Source organism: Platalea leucorodia (genome assembly GCF_965183815.1).
Source record: "Platalea leucorodia genome assembly, chromosome: 4".
In the NCBI taxonomy this organism is placed as follows: domain Eukaryota; kingdom Metazoa; phylum Chordata; class Aves; order Pelecaniformes; family Threskiornithidae; genus Platalea; species Platalea leucorodia.
The window spans coordinates 57409204-57431371 of NC_138826.1; the positions used below are offsets into that span (position 1 = coordinate 57409204).

At 38.8% G+C, this 22168-nt stretch overlaps 1 protein-coding gene across 1 annotated transcript in view; it reads left to right on the forward strand.

Moving 5' to 3' along the window:
• Positions 1-22168, forward strand: part of SLC15A5 (solute carrier family 15 member 5) — a gene marked incomplete at both ends in the record, with an annotated part of 34835 nt that overhangs the window by 11601 nt on the left and 1066 nt on the right. The window contains 5 exons of the mRNA XM_082310190.1: positions 973-1193; positions 3191-3377; positions 8182-8370; positions 12769-12900; positions 21105-21219. Coding sequence (XP_082166316.1) covers positions 973-1193; positions 3191-3377; positions 8182-8370; positions 12769-12900; positions 21105-21219 — 844 coding nt within the window. The remainder of the gene's footprint in view (positions 1-972; positions 1194-3190; positions 3378-8181; positions 8371-12768; positions 12901-21104; positions 21220-22168) is intronic.

Consider the following 22168-nt stretch of genomic DNA (forward strand, 5'->3'; position numbering starts at 1 on the left):
AACAGTGCCAACAGTCTACAGGTTAATGCTAAACAGTCAGAGTTTTAAATGTTAGTTATCTAATAAAATTCCCTTTCTTAATACTCTAGAGCAAGTGCTTCCAATAGGTGTCAATGGATATTTCTAGAAAATAGTTTCCGTACCAGAGATAGGGGAGACATTTTTCCCTCTACCATCTTCTTAGTTCACTGTAGTTTTTTGAAAGTATTTTTTATAGATACCCCATTTATTGTAGTGCTTAAACACTCTTGGAAAAGCAAAGAAGTGCTATAACCCCTATTTGCATGGATCGGCAACTTACCAAAGGTAAAAGAACCTGCATTCCCAAGCCTGAAGCTAACAGTTTTATCCTTGTTTTAGTTCCATTGCCTCTGAGTTTGAGAACTAAGTTAGCAATTCCTGAATGCAGTAACCAGTGGGCAAGTTTTAATATGCCAAATACTAGACTGGAAACTTCTTTCCCACAGGAAGCTACCTGGAAGTCCTGATATATTATTTCTGGCTTTGACATGCATCCATGAAAATTCTATCTCATCAGCCCTCTTTTGAGCTCCTTTCCTTTCTCACTTCACTACTACCCTCCCCTTGCTGGACCTCAGCGGATATGCAATATTTCATTACTGTCTTGAATTAAAAACTAACCTCATTCAATCAATAGAAAGCAAAAGCAAAGTAATACTCTACCTGCTCAACCACAGCAACAAATTGTTGTGGTGTGTTAAATAACTGGTAGCAAAAGGCAGTTTTCTCTGTGGATGTTGGGCTGGCTTGATTTTTTAACCATTACGTTGTAAACCAACTGGTTTCCAAAAAAAGAATGTTTTAGAACAAATCCAGACTGTTATTGCCTTCCCCCTCCCCAAAAAGACATAAAGGTGAATGTATCGGGTTGTATCTTCCCTCCCAAAGTGATGTGTCTTGTCTTGTTTATTTTGGCAGCAAGTAAAAACATATCGATGTCTCTGTTTGCAGACAGTTCCCTGCTGACGACTTTTGGGGTAATCGCTAGTGCACTGAAAACATGCTGCATGCGATATCGCTACTTTAGTGGAGGCGTGACAAACTGGCTAGATCATGCCAAGGAAAACTGTGGTGGTCAGTACAGTGAGATTCAGGTGGAAAGCACAAAGTCGCTTGCCAGGCTCTTCCCATTGTTTGCCTTCCAAATTCTATACAGAACATGTATTATGCAGGTGGGTACTCAGCTTTTAAAAAAAAAATCTTGAAAAATACAGTGACATGTGTTTACGACTATGTTTCTGGGCATGTTTTTTTAAACGGTTGTTTTACCAGCAGAGCAACCTTGCAGAGTAGTTTTAATTACATGAGAATATACCTTGTTATATCCTCTCATCTCATCAAATAAGTAAAATCTACTTCTTCAAGACTCATGAAGGAGCTTGTGTAACTGCTTGCTACTTATTTCTCTGAACCCTTACTGGCTGAAACATCTAGTGCTAAAGTCCTGTGCTCCTCACACTGCTGTGCTACGGTTATCAGAGACTCAGGCTCAGCATTCTTTTGAGAGGAAAAAAAAAAAATGAAAACAAAACCAAAAAACTCATTTCTTAAATGTTCACTCCCTTTTTGGGAGAGGTAGAAAATCTTTTTCTCTTTTCGTTGCTTATTTCTCTTACTGTTTTGGCGGGATTATGTGGGTAGTATACCTATGCTGGAAATGGGTGGTTTTCCATTTGTGGAAAGTAACATTCCTTTCACAGCCTCTCTATCAGGCTACATGGTTCTTTCCACTTCTGAGAGTATGTATGTTATATAAATGTAAATGTGTCAAAAAACTACTTACGCTGACATGATTCCTTCAGGTTCATTTCTGTCTGGATGATCCTGGCTAAGCAGGAGTTTGAGGTAGCTTACCCCTTGGCAACTGGCATAACAAATTTATGAGCTGGCTTGGAAATTCATTTTTACTTATTGGTGTTAAAATGCTGCTTAAGGAAATTCTTCCAAATATGTAGTGTATACTGCTTTATTGACACTCCCTCTTGCCATCATTTTACATTCCCATCCATCTGCCTCATTCTTTTTCCTCTTCCCTCCCCACCCACCCAAAAGTACAAAAAACCCAAGCAAACAAAAAAACCCCACCCTAAACCAAAAAATGCACACATATGGCTGAGGCTATGCATTAATGACCATATGGAAGTTAACACGTATCATTAATCAGAGTTTTAATAATCAGGTATATGTCTAGAAAAGATAAAAGTATTTGCACTGCTGAAAGAGGTGACTTTTATTCCTTCGGCAGAATTTCCAATAAGTTTAAGGCTCGCTCTTAGGCTTGGCAATAGATCAGTATGTTTTTTGTAAAGATTAATAGTATTTTCTCCATATTATTAAGTTAACAGCTTTCAGTGCATGTGATTCATGTTAATGATATTTTAATTCCTATTAAGAAGTCAATTCTGATTTGCAATAGGCAGTAGAAAGAAGGAACCAACAAAATTTGGCTCAGTTCTTATCTTTCATAGTTCTGTTGCCATTTATGCACCCTTTTACAATTTATATCTTCTTTTGGAGGTGGAATGTAGGTGAAAAATATTTTTATTAAGAGCTAGCATTTGAGTAATTCTTTAGCACTGAACAGACTCCCAGTGAGTAGGTTTGACTATAACCATTGATGAGAAACCCTAGATGAGCTCAGTTACTAACTATACATTAATTTTCAGACAGCTATAAAGCAGTAATATTCTACCTGGATTTAGCATTGCTACTCATGTTGAAGAGCCATGTGCTGGTAAGAGTCTTAAAAATTACTCCCACCTTGAGCACACAATCAGAAGTGCAAAATAACTGCATCTTGCTATTCTGTTCTGTTAAGCACCATCTATGAAGAAGTAGTGACTAAAGTATTGGGCAGAACCATTTAGTGTATTGACTGATAGCTCTAACTAGGAATGATCAAATAAACCAATGGGCTGGTTCTTAGATTTGTTAAACTGAGGAGCAAATGAAATAGAAGGAAAATGTTACATTCTGGCAGAGAACAAGAATGTCACTATCTGAAAGGCTTTCATCATAAATGGTTGTTCCTTTTGGCCAGCAGGTATTTGGTTTACTGTGATTTCTTCAGAAGGAAAAGAGGTGGAGAAGTTTCCAAATATAGTAAAAAATCTTACTCATGAAAGGTTACTGGTATACTAATGGAGTGGGTTTTTATTCTTCAATACAGATTCCTTCAGGATATTATCTCCAAACCATGAATTCCAACTTGAACTTCAGTGGATTTGTCTTGCCAGTTGCAGCAATGAATGTGATAAGCATCGTGCCACTACTGATTCTTGTTCCTATTTTGGAATGCATTAACTCGTGTCTCTTTAGTTCCAAGGACACTGGACATTCTCCAACAATTTACATTGGTATGTATAAAGTACATGTGTTTATACAGTTTTAGTATGTATTCTGTTTTTGAAAGAGAAACTGCAGTAGGTGATGGATGATCCTACACAATTGTTTCTGACTATAAATATTAAGATGGACTTGTTTTGGGATGACTCTGAAGTATGTTTCAAAGGAATTGTTGAAAAGGCAGTACTGAAAAAACATATTAGATATAAAGAAAAAATGAATAGCTTTTGTTTAGGACAGAGATTGAGGCTCTTCTGACAAATGAAAAATTCTGAGACACACTCACAAATAACTGAGAGTCATCCTAAGGAACTGGTGAGAGAAACGGTACTAACCATTTAGGCTTGAGACTTACTCTGACTTGGTTCTCTTCTGTATGTTTGTTTATCCATTAACTTTTGGAAAGTTAATTTACTTTGGAAATCTTTTTTGGAGATGGGAGAGTCCTTCAGTTGCTCTCTGATACTGGAGAAATGTTCTGTTGCTCAAAATGGTGAGTCTGGACTTAAATAATTAGGTTAAGTAAAGGCTTGGTTTTTCTTACATTTTTATGCTATAACTTCATCAACATTAGGACTGCAGCTTATAAGAGTGAAATTGTATTATCACTAGTACAGTTTAGTTTCATCCCAAGTGAAATAGAAGTATCAAGTCTAATTCTGTGTCTGCAATAGGTGTTTTTAAAACTGGCGAGCAAAAGAAAACATGCAGACAACTATGTAAAATGGATGTGTGTCACTGGACTGCTGTTCCCATTGAGCAGGCTGAACATTTCACAGGTTGAAGGTTACTGGGAGAGGTACAGCTTTCCTTTCTAGTACTAGAATTTTCATTTGAATATCTAGTATGGGATAATCATTCAGGTGTTTAATAATTTTATTTATTAAAATCCGAAACTGAAACATACCTTAATGTACACTCACCTAAAGTAAAGCAAAGAGGCATCTGCAGAGATGAAGTATTGCCTCTTTCTCATAGAAGTGGTACAAAGAAGTTTTCTCTGTTGTGAGTCCCAACATTTTCAGCAGTAAGCATTGTAAACTCAGGCTTGCAAGTTGGTGCTTATTTCAGAGAAGTTCATAGCCTAGAAGTCATCATGGCTTTAATAGGGGTTGGTCTTCCTTCTGTGTGTATGTTGGGTTTTTTGTTGGTGGTGGTGGTTTTTTGTTTTTTGTTTTTTTTTTTAATTCCCCCCTACCCCCAACCATCTTATGTTCTAGGATCTGGAGGGACACTCTGCAACACTCTTCTGATATCAGCTACGTCTATACCACCAGAAAAGCAGCTTCCATTCTGTATTTACTTAAAACTATTCCCTTTTGTAGATACTATCATTAAACTTCCTACATTTTTTTTATTTTCCAGCCTGCATTACAAACTGCAGACAAAAATACTTATAAACGACTATTTTCTCAGTGTGCTACTATTAATTCAGTGCCCCATGGCAAGCAGCACAGTGAGTACTGACACACACAGAGGTATTAATCTGACTAAATTAGCCTAATTAAGAGTGTTATTAAGTTTTATACAAACCAGATGCATATAACGCAGCAGGTTGCAATTACCCTAGTTTTTAAAATAACATCTGCATTAAAACACAAAAAACACATTCAGATAATAATTTTCCTTAAAACCATGGAAATTTCAAGTTAGTATTAATGTTCTATCCTGTTACATTGAACAGCAGTAAAGTATATGCGGTGGTTTATTCTTAATAGCTTCATTTATTAAAATAGCCTCCTGTTAGGGGTGATAAATTACCTGAGGCATAAAAATACCTGTGAGTACAGGCGATGGCTTTAGGTATCAAGGTATATGACTGCACCTGCAAATATGGTAGACCTCTAAGTGCCAATATTTTTGCCAACAGTTAATTAGGTTCACAATTATTTTCAGGAACAAAACTGAAAGTATAAATAGACTGTTGGTGTTGAGCCAGACTATAACTATATTTTAATTCAAGTCTTGTAGGAGGAAGAAATCTAAATAGTTTTCTGGAAATTTTCAGTATGTTAAGAATAACAGTTTTTAAGGACGAACCATGTAGACAATGTTGAACTGAAATATCTGATTGCTTTGTAATAAGGATCTACATGAAAACTGTAATCTATGTTACTTTCTCTATAGTTACTGGTTTATTTGTAAATTAGGTGTAATCTAAAAAACATTAAAATCTTAAAGTGAATTTAGATTGTGTCCCAAATATATTGAGTATCTGGACCTCTTTATGAAAAACATGAGTATTTGGTAAACTTAGAGTTTGTCCAGTTTCATAGTTATTTTGGGTTTTTAATATGTTTTATGCTACTTGATTTAGTCACTAGTATAGAAGATTCAGCAGAGAACTGAACGTGTGTGTCTGCTGGGTAGTTGTCCTTCAGCTACAGGCAGGGGGCTCTAGCTGAAGTGCCTGAGCCATAGAATTCCTTGCTCTAATATTCTTAATGCCTGATTATACTGAATTGCCATATAAATCTTGGATTTACTCCATCCAAGAGCGATGTGGGGAATAGCTGTCTGTACAGTACACAAAAGCAAGCCTCCAGTCCAATGGCTATTTCAGGTGATTTACGAGTTGATGATGACCATTTCTCCCTAAAAGATGTTCTAGTTTGAACAAGTATTCATTTCAGGAAAGCTTTTTGACAAGTTTTACTCAGGATATGAGATTAGGTAATAGCAAATGTCCAATACAACCTTAGTGTCTAGATAATATACACTACCTTGTCCTAGAATCAGCCCCAAGTGTTCCTAAAGCAGCCTGTTCTCCTGTAAAACCAAAGCCTTAGATGGTCATTCCAAACTGCTTGTTTTAAAGAGGACTAAAGGGGGAAGAGGTAGGAGGAAAACCACGTCTTCACAGCTCTCGGTTTCTTCCTCTGCCACATTATGTCTTAAAAGAAATATTACAAATGTTGAGCATTCAGAGGTTACTTTTTCTGAAATGTTTTGGCTTTTAGTAAGGGAAATGCTTAAAATATAGCACTGTGTAGTAATATTGAACTGCTTGAGGTTTCTTTAGTACTAACATAATTTTTCACTAGGAGAACTCTTGCGTTGGTAGATTACAAGAAGTTCCTTGAGGGTTTTATACCTGGCCTCAATAAGGTGCATTGGCTAGAAAATGGTGTTGAATTCCCTCTCATCATCAATTTTCAAGCAATAATTCATTGATGTTCTTATTAAGCACTAGAGGGGCCTTGACAGCAAAACAGCTTCTAGGCCTCAGGTTGGGGGTGGGGGTGGGGGCGGTATTTAAAGTTCTGAAAATGCAGGAATAATGTGCTGGTGGAAGGGTGCGAGTTTGCTGCTGAGAGAAGAAACAGATGCATGCAACAACATAACCAGGCTAAGGCCGCTTAGCTATATGAGTTTTCTGCCTGTTCTGTCCTTGCACCCAAAGAGAAATTTTATATGTATTATACATATAAAATGAAACAAAAGCCTTTGAATGTTGATATCAAATCTCGTAAGTTTAACAATTTCCAGTCATGAAGTGAGATGAGGTTTCTTATGGGGAAAGCAGTGCACAGTCCAGGTATTTGAGCCAAAGCTGTGAAAAGAAACCAAATTCTCACATCTGTACTTATAGCTTAGAAATGCTGAGGAATCACAAACTTAGTCAAAATCAATGGGAGCTCAAAACATCAGAAGTGTAAATGTTTCAAGTTCAGGAGTCTTACGTGAAAACTTTGCGTTCTTTGTGTTTTTCTGACAGGCTACAACCACTTCATACTATCAACATCAAGAAATAGAAAATCATACATTTAAATAGTATCCTCTATGCAATGTGTTGTGAAGTGTGCAGTATTTAAAATACATCTGAGTTTTTATTAGATTTTTTTCTTGCATTATGAGGCTAAACATACAGGATTTTTTCCTGACCTGTGTGCTTGTGCAGTACTTGTACATGTGCCTTACCACTGAGGCAAACAGTAAGACTCCACGCATTGCATGTGCAGTAATGTATTGAAATGTGTTATGGATCCAGCATGTTATGGTTATGGATCCAGTATATTGTGGATCATGCAGCGATACTTCTTCAGGATAACTGAAGAAGGCAGGAGGCAACTGTAGTCCAACGGCTTATGTGTAAATGCTTAGAAAGCTGGAGATTATGTCTTCCAGTAATGCAGCTCATCTCATCCCAAAATGTTAAACAGGCCAGCAAATGCACTATCCAACAAACTTTCAAAAGTAGATCAGGAGAACTCTATAGTGGAGGGAAAGGGGAAAATGTAGGAATGCTTGATCTCCTGAAGTGTGATATGCACTGCTGATTTTTTTTTTTTCTTTCCCATCTACCATGGCCTGCAGCCTTAGAAATCCATGCTTCAACTGCCTGCACTACTACTTTTTGCATAGAAAGCAAATGGGTAAAACATACGGTGTATACGTATATTTCAGAATCTTATTGCTGCTTGAATAGCAGCAATTCCCACCCAATGTCTTGTGATATCTAGAAGGGCTGCTGCCTTTACTTTCTCTCCTCCTTTATTACCTCCCCCAATCTTAAAAAAAAAAAAAAAAAAAAAAAAAAAAAAATTGTTCTTTGTGACTTTGCTCTTCAGAAATGTTTTTCCTCTCTCATTTATTATGCATCCCTAAGTTCTTTCTGTGTTGAGCTGGTGTCCCTTTGCCACATCTTTAGAGTTAGGCTTGTGGTGTAGCAAGTACTCTGTCCATGTTTGTGTCCAGAATGGATGTATTGGGGAGGAGGAGGAAGAAGGGAAGCTGCTCTTGCTCTCTTCATTCTAAATACATGATAATTCTGTAACTACAGCTTGGTGAATGCTCTCTGTGCTCTTTATCCAGTTGTAGGTCAGTTATCTGCTGCACTTTCTGTGATGGTTGCTGGCTTCTCTGAAATACACCGAAAGCACTTCCCTCAGGTGGAGCAGATGCTTTCCGAGGAGGTTCTCCTGGTCTCCTCCATGCCTTGTTTCCACTTAGCTCCTCAATACATCCTACTTGGAGTGGCTGAAGCTTTGGTAACTCCCTCCTGTAAGTAAAATCTAATAGGCTAAAGCAAGAGTGTCCTGATTTGCAGAGAATTATATCAACTTCCTAAAAATAATCACTGTCATCTGATATTTTATCCCTGGCTCTCTTCCATGGGCTTAATGAGCAGATCTGTGCTTTACCTGCTTCAGAGTAGCATAATTTGCCTTGCTGGCTGTAACTCAGTGAGCAATGACGTTGTTCCAGATTAACTAGAAGGTGACACAGCCTGGTCAGGTCCCTGGGGTGCGTAATCCACTGTCCGGCGGGGGGATGATCGGAGCAGTGGGACTCTGGGCTCGGGTGCGTGACAGGTCTTGAAGCTGAACCTGCTTCAGGCAGGGGCTGGACCGGATGAGCTCCTGAGGCCCCTTCTGACCTGAACTCTTCTGTGGTGATTTTCTTGAGACAGAACAAATAATCACATGACAGCTGAGCTGTGGTTACGGTCCATGAGCACTTCTTAGGCCACAGTCAAAGCAAGGTGAAGCAATTTAGCTTAACCCTTTTCATTTGTGGACCTAGCTAACAGAATTATTACGCATTTTTCACTGACACAGAGCATATGCAAGCGGGTAACATAATTCAACTGACAGGCTAACCTGGAGAATATTGTAAGCAGATGCAAGATTTTTGTTTGTGCTCCATTCAGGAGTCATGCGAACATGCTTGCACAGAGCAACAAGCCTTAGCTTGTGGCATGGAGCCAGAGATAAACACTCCTGTTTTCCAGAGCACAGGCAGAGCTTAGCTCATGCCTGCCATCTGTAAATTATGTGGACGTGCTCTTGATTGTGAATCTGAACCTTCTCTCCCTTCCATAATTTACCTTTCCACATCTACGCTGACATTCCTGAGGCTTATTTTCTTCTGAGGAGCACACAGAGTGCTTACCAGTGTTTTACCTTGCAGAGCTTAAAAAAATGTTAGTATAACAAAAATAATCTAATCAACATTCACTTAAAGAGACACAAGTAAAGTAATTGACTAGCTGATCTCTGCAGGCATTTAATTCTACAGGTTGAGTGTCTATTGTTCCAGTACAACCCCAGAAATGTTCAGATTTTTATTTAAGAGTAGGAAATAACTTCAGTGTCTCAGCTTCATTCTTATACTCTAAGACTACTGAGAGCTGTGGGTCACGGTCTGTCACTAAAAAGGTAATTTTCCCTAGTTTTAAATACTTAGCACTTTCATAATGCCTCTTCATCCGATAGCTCTCAAGTACTTAACTGAGACAGGTTTCTAGGCAGGTAATGTGGTTTCTAGGTTACAGGCTAAGTGTAAGTGAAAACTGTGACCTTCTCTGTTTAGCTTAACGAAAAAAAAGGTTAGGAGGTGACTTGCTTACAGTCTTCTCATGCAGAAGCATGAGAAGAATATTGCTGGTACAATAAGGCTTTTTAATCTAGCACACTGGGACACAACAGAAGTTCAATGGCTGGAAGATGACATTACCCTTTAGAAAAGAAATAAAGCTCCATGTTGGCTTTTTTTTGTTTTTTGTGTGGTTTTTTTTTTTTTTGTTTTAAATCTCTTTAAAAGATTGTGATTAGAATTTCTGAGGAAGAAACGTTGTCTTCCCCATTTAAATAAAGATTAAGCATCTTGCTAAGAGCTGCAGTTAGAGGTGTGATTCAAGAACCTAGGTAAATGGGACTAAGCCTGAATTTGAGACTTGCGTGTAAAAAACTAAAGGCAGGCACCTAAAATAGCACGTTACTACTGTAGTCGATGGGGATGCAGGCCTCCACTTGCCCCCACATAGGTGTCTGGCATCGTTTGTCATGGAATACCTAGGCTATGCCCGTGGGGCAAGCAGGCTCTTTATGGTACTTGTGTGGCCCCCAGCTGCTGCTGGGGAAGAGCATGGTTTTCCCGTAGGTCTTGCACCTTATCGGGCAGCCCCGTGCAGATGGCTTAGGGGCAGTAGAGCATTTCGGGCAGCGCTGGGCATCTGTGTTCAGGCTACTGAACTGAGCTTTAGGTTTCTACTTCAATTTGACCTGAACTGCTGTTCAGGAACCATTCAGTGGATCTCCATGGATGGTAATGACAGCCTAGACACTTAAATAGTTGTTTCACCTTTGCTGACATTTTACTGCCTTTGTTATGCAGAAGGTCAAATTCAATTAGCATAATAATTTACTTGACCCGAAAGTACATGATCCAAGTTGAAGACAGAAATGTTCACACTTGTAATTAGAGGGAAGAGAGGAGATATCTCATTTCTGAAGTGCTTGGTTAGAAGAGCTAGATTTGGCATATTGAACTCTTTATCTATATTTGAGTCCTGATACTTACAGTTGTGTTTTATACAATATATTTCATTATCTTGTTGATAGGAGTTTTATATAATCATCTGCTTCAGGTGGCATGAGCATCTCTTAGAATAATATCAGCATTTAATGTCTCCCTAGCATTGAGGTAGTCTTTAAAAAATAAAATAAAACTGATAAAATAATTGCTCTCCTCTACAATGTTAGAATGCAAGATCTCTCAGACCTCTGACAGCTTGAATTTGTAACCTTAGCTTGGTTTAAACTAGGAAATTACTCTTTTAAAGCCCAATGATTTAAAAAAAAAAAACCAAAAAAACCCAAAAAAAAAAAAAAAACCAAACACAACCAAAAAATACCGCAAACTCCCCCAAAAACTGAAAAAGATACTGCCACAAAAACAAACAAACAAAAAAACCCCAAAAAACACAACAACAGCAAACAAAAAACCCAAACAAAACCAAAACAACTCCATCCTGTGGGACAATATTAGCAGGCATTTGCCCCCACAGCGCATGATATTGCTGGTGATGGGAAGCCAGCCTGCTGGCCACAGCAGCTGTGTTACACTGCCAGTGTCCAAGCCGCCTGGTGCACTGTAACTGCTTTGCCCTACAAAGGGTTAGCAGATTTGCAGTGTTTGCTAAAGTGCTGCAAGAATATCATCCGCCCATCAACATGTCTCAAAGCACTTAGAAATGGGAAGCCTTATAACAAACAGCTCTGTTAGTTAAAGGATATATTGGGGATCACTTCACCCACGAATGAAATGCAATAGTCTCCAGGGTGAAATGCAGCAGCTGTTTAATAGTTCACAGCAGCACTGTGGGAGAAGCGAGGAACGGAGTATGCAATTGAAACAGCAGGGGTAATTTAGGTAAGTAGGATGCAATTACCCAAACAGAATTTGGCCAAGATGCATGTTTTGCACCCCTGGTTTTAGAAGGGAGGAATAACCAAAAACTTTTTAGGCTCTCACTGATTCAAATTAGCTAGGACACTGACTGTACAATGTTTCTGACTGTACTGTTGCATCTACAGATGGTGTCCCGGGCTCACCTGCTTTATCTTGCCCTCAGGCTTTTGGTTCCTATTGTGAATGAGGAAAAAACACTGCCCGTGGTATTTTTGTCTTTTCTTTAATATGTTTCCAAAGCTCTCATTTGGACATCCAAATTAAAAAGGGTGGAAGATGATGATTGCAAAGCTTCATTTGTATTCAGAGATGCTTCAGGCAACTCAGCATCCAAATAGGATCCTCTGCTGTCAAGTTTCTCAAGCTGGAGGTCATTCAAACTCAACTAATAAAGCAGGTTGGGAGACACTGGGGCTTGGAGAACAAGTGTGGATGAGGGCTCAAGGTGTGAAATTAGGAAACGAGGTTTTGATTATCAGGGAAAGTTGCTCAAAAAGAATAGCTATCATAAAGACTTACTGTTACCCTAACCTAGTTTAGCCAGATTACAACTGGTGGGATTATTTGTAGTCATCCATGCTACAACAGCATGTTACAGCTCCCCCTCGCCACCAAAGCTGTTGCTTCTTCTGGTTTAGTCTTCTAGCAAGAAAGTGAAGAACAAGGCCTTAAAAATTAGCCAGTGACTCTGGGGGTTGCTCTCTGGGGAAGAGGAGCATTGTCCAGCCTTAAGTTAAAGCAAGGTGACTGTCCAAGTTAAGGTAGAGCTCTGGATTTTGGAAGTATTTACTAGTGGCTGTGCTGCGTGGGCTCTGGCATAGGAGGTTCCACTGTCCTGCAGTTAAATATCACATCTGCTGTCTTCACGCTTGCTGACTGTGGTGGTGTTTCTCTTGTCTTGCTATGCCTGAGGTTTTAAAGGTGAAAGCAGCTGTCTGGGTGAAAGATCTTAATGTACTTGTGGAATATCGACACTTGTATGTGGGGTGATTTTTTACAGAGGTTCATTTAAACAGTTTAGATAATCCTTTGTTAATAGGGTACATGCTAACACGTCTGCCCGTGTGCAGCAAGAATATTCTCTGTGTAAAATATGGAAAGTCCCTATTAGAGACACTTTGGATTTTTTTTCTCTTACCTATCTTCTACCACCATTTACTTTTTTTTTTTTTTTAAACCTGTAACTGTATCTGCTTCTTTTCTAAGGTTCCTTACTTTCATTCCGGCTTGTGCCAGAAAGAATTAGAGGGATTTCCATGCATTTTTTAACTCTCTTTAATGGAGCTGGCTGCTTTATGGGAGCTTTCTTTGTTCTGACAGCCCACGCAGGCACTCAAGGTAAGAATATGCTCATGACCGGTGTTCCTGAGCAATTTTCTAATATTGATTTGGAGAATTAGGCAGCAGAATTAAAGGGGATGCCAAAGTTTTATTGATTTGCTCTCACAATTAAGATGGAATTAAGATAGGAAATAGCCTTCCAGCTGTATTCATCCAATTTTAATGAGTCATCTCAGTTTTGATAGTTGGAGTAATTAGAGGATGGCATCTTGCAGGAAGCCCTCACCTCCAATCTCTATACCTCTGTTCTGGAAGACAAGAAAATAAATTGTCTGGGAAGCACCTTTTTGTGTTCATGAAGAAGTACATTCATGTTAGCCATGCTTACGTGGAAGCCTCTGGCCATGAGAGCAAGATTAGTGCTTCAAAGAATAGAGAACATGCCTGCCTTTCTGCTCCACAGTGTTGTAGGGGAAAGGAGGTTGGGTTGAGTGTTTCAAAGCTGTCTAGGGAATTTGTTTCCCTAGACCCATCACTTCTCTCTTGCCTTCTCTATGCCTCTCCCTTTGCCCAGCTACTGGAAGAACCAGTTTCTGTGACAATATGGTCTCACTGTGATTTTACCCTTTTGCAGATGAATACTGCAATTCCCAGAGAATTTATTGTTTCAAAAGGAGTTATTTCAGATTCAGCCCGTTGAGGAGTAGTTAGTGTAAGCCCTGAACTGGAGTTTTTTCTGAGTTGCTGACTTTCTAGATAGGCCAAGAGTTTCTTAAAGTCTTTTTTCCTTTGCTGATGAATCTTTGTTCAATAGAGAAAAAACTTGTTTTGTAAGTAAATTTAAAAAGTAAAGCACTTGAGTTCTCGAACCAAAGAACAGGGAATCCTTTTGTTCACATATCTGAAATAGTTCCACTTGCTGAAGCAGTACTTCTAAAGATGCTTTCCATTGATAAGCTTCGTTGTTATTGCATTACAGAGAACTGTTCTCTTATAGAGCACAACTGTCATGCCCTAGTGCACGACACTGTTGCAATTACCATGGCTGCAGAATTTTGTAACTGCTCATGGTTAAGTTTTGGGTTCTTCTCTTACCTACATAAAGAACCATGTAACTTAAGAGGAAGTGGGTTGTTTTTTTTGTTTGTTTTTTTTTTTCTGTTTTTTTTTTTTTAGAAAGTATGACAAGAAATTTTAATTCCTACTTGCAAGATCTGAACAAAGGAATGGTTCTTTGACATGCAGTGTTTGTTTTTAAGCTAACAATTCAATTAAAAATTTCTTATGAGGTATAAAAGTATCGCCTAGAGATGGGTAAAAAACAGGAATGCTTACGCAAATGAATCGGGCAAAGAATTATGAAGTATGAAGGCACCCAGTGTGGAAAGCAGAGATCCTTGAATGTCCCCCAGTGGAATAGATTTTTTTTATTTCCCCCCCCCCCCCCCATTGGGTAATATGGGTTCAGTGAAACTAACACTTCAAGAAAGACTGTGTTGCTCACTTTTTTTTCTTCCCCTCCCCCCAAAAGTATAGAAATTAATAATTTCCATAAAGATTGAAATATTTTGTTTTAGTAAAATTGATGTATTTTACTGTAATTTGACTTTGGGTATAATTAAATATTTATAAAATAATTAAGCATAATGTCAGCATCAAAACATTTTGACTATGTTGTGCCACTATATATGTAATTTATTCCTTTATAGAATATTTTTATACAAAATGATAGAGGAAATCAATTTTTGGATTTGGTTTGCAATTCAGTAGATTTTTGTCTAATTTTATATCAAGGTGATTTATTCTTTTTCTGTAAGTGTGTATGAAAACATTTAATTGATTCAAAAAAGACAATGTTCATTTCCTGCAGAAATACTGTCTTATCAGAGCCTTCAAATTCTTATCCTGGTCAGGATCAAAAAGTCTGAACTCTCCAAATTCTCCACAGAGTGCAGTTGCCATGTTCTAACCCTTTTTGCTCAAGATTTTTGAGCAAACTGAAAAAGTTTCCTGGCTAAAATACTCCTCACTTTTATGAAGTTGAGTGGCAAACTTCTCCACTTAGCTTTGAAAAAAAAAAAAGGTATATCTTATGTCTTTATTTAACTTTGTCAGACCTGCCATTGCTGTAGATAAAATTGACCGCACCATTATCCTGAGCAAAAGACACTCTTAAATTTCCAAGGGTTCAGTGACAGTCTGTATTCAGATTAAGGTGCTGTAATGGGACTGAATAAGCCCCTAAATAGGGGAAGTCCTCTGCAAAACTTGAAAAGCTTTAGAGAAAATATAGTGAAAAATGTTTAATGTTTGCTCTGTTGCTCTAGTTAGAACCATTAGAGATTACTTTCCTTATTAGTATGTAAACAACATATTATTGGACTCTCACATTTTATTTCTAAAAATAAGTGGAATATCACTGCATTTCTCTTTCCCAGTGTTCCCTGCTTGAATGAGATTAATTATTCTGAGTTACCACAATTCAGGCGATTCACAGCTTGTAAATAATGGAGATAGTCCTGTATCTTCATTTGTGTTATAATGCTTCAGACTGGAGACTTAGAGTATTCATCTACTCATCACAGCTAAACTTTTGTCCTGCTGACTCGTAAATCAAAATAGGCTTGGGGTCAGACTGCTGGAGCTGGATATAGACTATAACAAAACCAAAGAGGCGTTTAGGCTTGGTTTTGTTTTTCTTCTAGTTTCGCAGGGAATATTATATACAAAATTCTCTTCTTCCATCTGTATTTTTTCAAAACTCTTCCATTGTGCTTCTTACAGTGTTCTTTGGTGCTTGTGATGAAAAGCTTAAGATCAGCAAAGTAATCACTTTTTTAATTTATAAAACCTAATGGTTACCTATTGAACCCTAGAAAGATGACAGCGCTTCAGACAGTAAAATTGTGAGTTCTCTTAGGTCAAATAAATTAAGCTCTCATTACTCACATTGGGTATTTTTTTTTTCATGTCTGTTTAAAGAGCTTGTAAAACATTTGATATCTGGACAATTTATGGAACTGGAGGTAAAGCAAACCAAACAGAACTTTTATTTCCCCCCCCCCTAAAAAGCTGAACTGATTTATTCATATTGGAAGGCCAAAGTTCTTTCTCTTTTGCTGAAAGAAGATGATAGCGTTTATGCAATGATTTTGTAAGATTTAAAAAGGCTTAGTGTGTGACTCTTGGGCTATGGGTGCTTTTGTCTTGTCCCATGATTCTTGTTTCACTAAGACCCGAGCCAAGACTATTTCTGGTTCTCCCATCTCTAAGCAAAGAGACCATGTTTGCCATGAAGCAATTCAGGATACAATGAAGTAGATCCTCCAGTTTGTATTTTGAAGTGCTGAAGCACAGAGGGTGTTGACAAAATTTAAACATTCTTATATCCTATTTCATGCCACTAGTTTAGAATTTTATTTGGGTTTTTATTGGCAAAGTTGATCAGATATCAGTCACAGTCAAAGCTGCATTAATCATTTTTAACGCATCTATGGAGGATGGTGTGAATATGATAAAATAAGACTTTTTTTTAAAATCTGACGAGTGCAAACAGATGACGGGTGACAGTGATATTTTCAGTACAAGCTGGGAAACTGCTTTCTTTTGGATCTCTTACCTCTCCTAACATTTTAACAGAAGAAGATGCAAGACAAAACCTGTCCTCCTATGCCAATCATTTCAGAATACATTTCTCTAAAAATATTAATGTAAATATGTAAGAAAGAAAGAAAAAAGAAAAAAAAGGTCAGAGGAAGGAAACTGCCCCAGACACAGTTTTCCTGCTTGTATTTAGAGAACCAAGGATTTTTTGTGGTTTGGTTTTTGGGGGTTTTTTTTCTTTTTTTTTTTTTTTTTTTCCCTTCATTTTGGAGCCTTGTGTGATTCTAAATACCAATGATGATAAAGCTAAAGGATATTTCTTGCAGTCCAGATGGTGGTGTCCACTGGTGCCTACTTAGCTAATAAGGATTAGAGGCAGACTGAGACTTTAATTTGGATATGATTAAACACTAAATGTATGCCCACTAACCTGATGACATTATGGAAGACAATACAATACTTTTCTAAGATGTGAACTAAATTTTTCTATAATCATAGTCTGGGTTGCAGGATAGGTGTAAAAATGTGGGAATCATACAGAATAGACTAACTTCTGGCATGTGACTGTTTTGCTTTGTCTCGTGTGTTTTCCCTAAAATTACTAAAATATGACGGTGTTATTCAGTAAAAAAACTGAATGCCTTCCTGTGCAACTTTGGCCTTTGTTGTGAATCCCTTGAGGGCTCCAAGAGTGCCATCATAGCACCAGATATACTAGTGCACACAAGGTATGTCAAAGACTGGCTTACAGCCCTTTCCACATCTTCTTTGATGGCTAGTATTGCCAGCAGTTGGTTGCTGTCAGTCATCCACCAGAAACAGCCCAGGAAAGTGTTTTTGTCCATGTCCTAATCCCCGCTTCACCTACTTTTCTGCCTGTGTTGGCAGGATCAGGTGTTTTCTCTTGGTGTTTTATAATATTCCTATTTCTTGTACTACCTGAGCATTTTTGATGCAAAATCGATAGCACTGCAAAATATCAGTGAAAGTTTACTAGGTACTTTACTTCAACAATGTATGGTATAGCAGGCTTGAGGAATTGATTCTGCCTAGACTTAATCTTCTAATTTGTTCTAAATTTGCCATGAAATGCATAACCAATTCACCTCTAACCAGTAAGAAAAGGCTCTTTAAAACATACACAGCTAAAGGAAACTTCTGATTCTCTGTGGTGACTCATGCTACAAAGTATTTCCATTGTTGGAATAAAAATGGAACTCAGGAGCTTGTTGTAGAAAGTTAATTCCCAGTGAGCAATTATCTATGTGACAAACCAACCTTGTAATAGGCACTTCTGTTGGCAATCTCCATAGAAAAGGAAAGGATTGACAGAACCCAAAGGCATTGTCTTTTGGGGGAAAGTGTATTGTTAGCATATTGCATGCTGATTCAAGGATGAGAAAGTGCTGGACTCTTCAAACACAGTAGTGCCCAGGGCATCTTGCTCCAACAAAAACAAACAAACTGACCCAATAGGTTCTTGACGTTCATGGCTGAGAGTAAAATTCTGGAAGTGTAAACCCCAAACCCAGTCAGTGGAGGGTGCTGGAGTCTGCAGACAGCTTGTGGAAGGTGTTAGTGGGGTAAGTGGTGAAAATGTCTAAAGGGAGTTTTGCTGCCTGAAACACATGGCTGATGTTTTAACACCGATGGCTGTTCTCCCAAGGCTTCCTGCCAGCAGAGGATTCTCTGTGCAGTGGGTGTAAGTAGAGGTAAATTTAGCCAGGTTTATCCCCTCTTTCATGGAAAACCAACTTCCATTTGAAAAAGGAAAAGAAGGAGGAAAAAAAAAAAGTTAGAAGTAAATATTTTTGGCTGAAGATAGGAAATGGTTACATTAATGTTTGCTGTACCCACTGATGAAAATGCATATTGGCGGTAGGATAGCAGTCTGGATATCTCTAGGACTGCTACCACCCCTGTTTCTCTGTAGAGAAAGGCACCCCTGACAAACCTTGTTGCCCCTCACTGAAAGGAAAAGAAAGCCTTGCTCCTACCTCTTGCTTTGGATAGAGCGGCGAAGGGGAAAGAGAGAGAGCGAGAGAGAGAGCGAGAGCACACGCATGCTGTGGGAGCTGGAGTCTTACCATGCTCAGTCTGATTTTGGCCTTGCCTATGCTGTTGCTTATTTATAATACAGGATTTTCCAAAGGCTTTGTGTCGTTATCCTGGCCTCACTGTTTAAACACTGGCTATTATTAAAACAAAAAGAGAGGAGACAGAGCAATGGTCTTTGACCCAGGCCATGGAGAAGACCAGTGGTGAAGTGGGGGCAGAATCCAGATCTCTTGCTTGCCAGGCTGCCCTCCCACCCTGATAAAACCAACCATTCCCACTTTCAGTGCTTCAATATGGTGCCTTTGCTAGCGTTAAGACAGTTTCAAAGGTCCATTTTACTCCGTTCTCTTAGAAGCTGCTAAATTCTTTTTTTTTTTTAATTTTTTTTTTTTTATTGCTCAGTGCTATTTTTAAGTACATATTTTCTGTTCAGGTTTCATTGTAAACGCCGTTCCATTAGGAAGCTCCTGCTGCTCATATAGTTAGGCTAGCCGATGTAAATAACCTAGCAGACAGTGTGAACTCTGCTTTGACAAGCTGTAGCACCGAACCCCATGCGTGCTTTCTCTTTCATCAGATACACACGCTCTCTCCGTGACTTCTATTGGCCACTGGGGGATGTGAAATGAAAAACTACCTGATTGTGAATTATGACAGTAAAAGTTTATAAGCTACTAAAATGAAGTTATAGCACCTAGGAGCTCAGTCAACTGACAATGTTAAATGATACGTTTTAAAACTCGCTCTGAGATAATACTACAAAAGGAACGGCGCACGCAGAGGTGAGGTGGTGCTGCTCTGTGACAGGCAGAAAGGTAACGTGGCATGGAGCAAGCTGCGGAGGAGTTAGGGAAAACTGCTGCACCGATGGCAGTTGTTCTCTGTTAATCCCAGGAGAGCTAAAGGTAACTGCTTTGAAAAGAAATGTGTTTACAACTAAGATGTGGAGGGAAGAGAAAAATGTAAATATATGTATGTGGTGGGGTGGGGTGTAATCTTTTGACTGCTGGCTCTCCTGCGCTGTGGAACTGCTCTTTTTCTCCACTTAGAAAAATTTGACAAGCTAAAAGAATGGCATTGGATGGCTAAAGATGGCATTAGTGGCCAAAAGATTGGTTAAGGCTATCAGGTTTGTACAGCACAGCTATGGCAAAGGTGGCTGTTTTTCCTCCTCTCCCTTTTAGGTCATTCAAGTGGTGAATAGCCACTCTGTTGAGATGGCTAGGGTTTGATACTAGACTTTGAGGCAGCAACGAAAGGTGACTTTGGGCACGTTGATGCTGGTGGTTTAGTTCAGATCAGGAGTGCTTTTTTGATCTGGATCTCCTGATCGCCTCTGATTTGCATCACAGTGTGATCTTGGAGTACGAAAAACCTGCATTCCTTTTGGCTGGAACTAGACCAAAAAAATGCTTGTGCCTGACGTGTTCGAGCTGTTAGTGGGAACTGGTCTATGTGAACCCCCCTGAGCTGTGTGTAGTGTGGACATCACGTTCTCAGCACCAGCTGTTTCACGCTCTGCATTTGCTCCTGTTGCACTTCACTACTTGCTAATGAAGACAGTCTCTCTTCTTCAAAGGCGATAAATATCCTGTATTCCCAAATAATGTAAAAAGGTCGTTACAGCACTGTAGAGGTCTCTCTGATATTCTATATCTACTGTAACTTCTTTTTCACCTTGGTTTTATGTTTTTCCTGTAGTTGATTATGGTACTTCAGGTACTGATTGTCTTCAAATGCAGGCTGACTGGGGCTGGCTTTCTTTTGAAGCATCTTGATTTCCATAGTTATTTACTACCTGAGATTGGTTGCAGGCTGGTTGCAATGGACATCAAAAGCAATACAGTTGCAAACTAAAGCACACAAAAATACAGGCAGGGAAGACTCTGCATGTATATAGGTGGTACTGTCCTCTGCTGAATGGAGTTTAAGCTGCCAAAAAGTCCCAGACACTATTGCCAAAAGCCTTGGTAGAAAAAGGTCTGATTCATGCAAATAAATGCTGTGTGTAAGACAAGGACATGTTGCAGACTCATGGCTAAAGGCAGCTATAAAGAAAGGTAAAGTAAAATGTCAGGTAGCATCTTGGTAATGGAGCACCGTCCAAGGCACTGAACAAATGCTTTTTCTGCATGTTTTGGGGTTTGGTTTGTTTTGTTTTTTCTTAAGAAGGGCCTATTAAAAGCGGGAGAGATGTGAATAAGGATTTCTGCAGACCACCTTAACTCTAGCTCTTCCTAAAATTTTCACATTTGACATTCATTTAGCTATGTGCACAGGATAATACAGAGGGAAGATGGCCCAATTATTACAGTAGTAGCTGTGCAGAGTTAGGTTTTCCAGTACACTTCAGATTTGTTAGGAAAGTTCTTTAGTTTCTCTAGATCTCTATTGCCTGTCTGCAAAGCAGAAGCAAAGTACAATGTAGACTCAAAAAAACATAAATGCTGTGAGAATGAAGTCTGTGTAAAGAGCTACAGGGGGGTTCAAAGCACCTGCTGTGATTTTGTCCTACACAAAGTTATCTTCGTGTCTTTCATATAAGCCACGTCTCATCCTGCAAGGTAAACTAATTCTGCTTCAAATATCTGCTTTGCCAGGCAACTGGTTTCCACACTTGCTGCATGAAGGTAAATTGGAGAGATTCTTCTTCTTCTTGGCTTCCTTAATGACGGTGAACACCCTGGGGTTCTGGACCATTGCACACAGGTATGTGTGAGAAAATGAAATCTTGATGTTTCATTTGTAGATATGGGTAGAAATTCTTGCAAAACCTGTAAACTAGAGTGTAATAAAGAATTGGTAGTGATAGATCATATGTTATTGTTCAGGGTTCAGACTTCAGTATTTTTCATCTGCCTTGAGGAGAGAGATTTCACAGTAAAAATTATGCGGTAAGGTTATTAAAAAAAAAAAAAAAAAGACTAGTGTAATTAGCCTTAAATATTTAAGGGGTCTTTATTAGTATGAAAATGCCTTGAAGAAAGAAGAGCATCCTATTCTTTACAGAAGGACATCAATATGTTGATATGGAGTTTAGATCACAGCACCAAGATGTCTCCATCATAGAACTGACCTCCACTGCACTTGGCTTTGTACCAATACGTAGAAAACGTTGCTGTTGTCTCAATGAGTTTATATCTTTAGTTTAGGACAGTAGGCAAAGGGGCTGCAAGAAAACAGCAGACTGCATACTGGTTAATGCTGTATGCAGTGGTTTCAACAGAATAACCCTGAAATACTTTCTGATACTCTACTGGGCAATGAGATAACAGCAACTTTCTGCTGGAGACAATGGAATTGCTCAGTTAGCCCCCGCACAGGAAGCAATTTTAGGCCACCTGTAGAGACTAGGTTTAATGCCTGCATATTGCCTGCAAAATGCAAGGAACTCACAATTGCAATCCCCTTTTACATCCACAGTGGTTTGAAAGTTGGTCTGCCTCCTGTATTCCAGAATAAATTATTTAATCACAATTAACTTTCTGTTGTCAGTGTTATAAGTAATACTTGTAGTTAAGAACAAGGGAGGGAAGTAACCTGTGTCACCAGGAGTGGGGAAAGGTCACATGCAAGTGGCATTCTCTCTTAGACTTTGGGCTGCAATTCTATGGAAATCCTTCAGAAACCTTGACAAAGTAGTGATTTGATAATGACAATAATA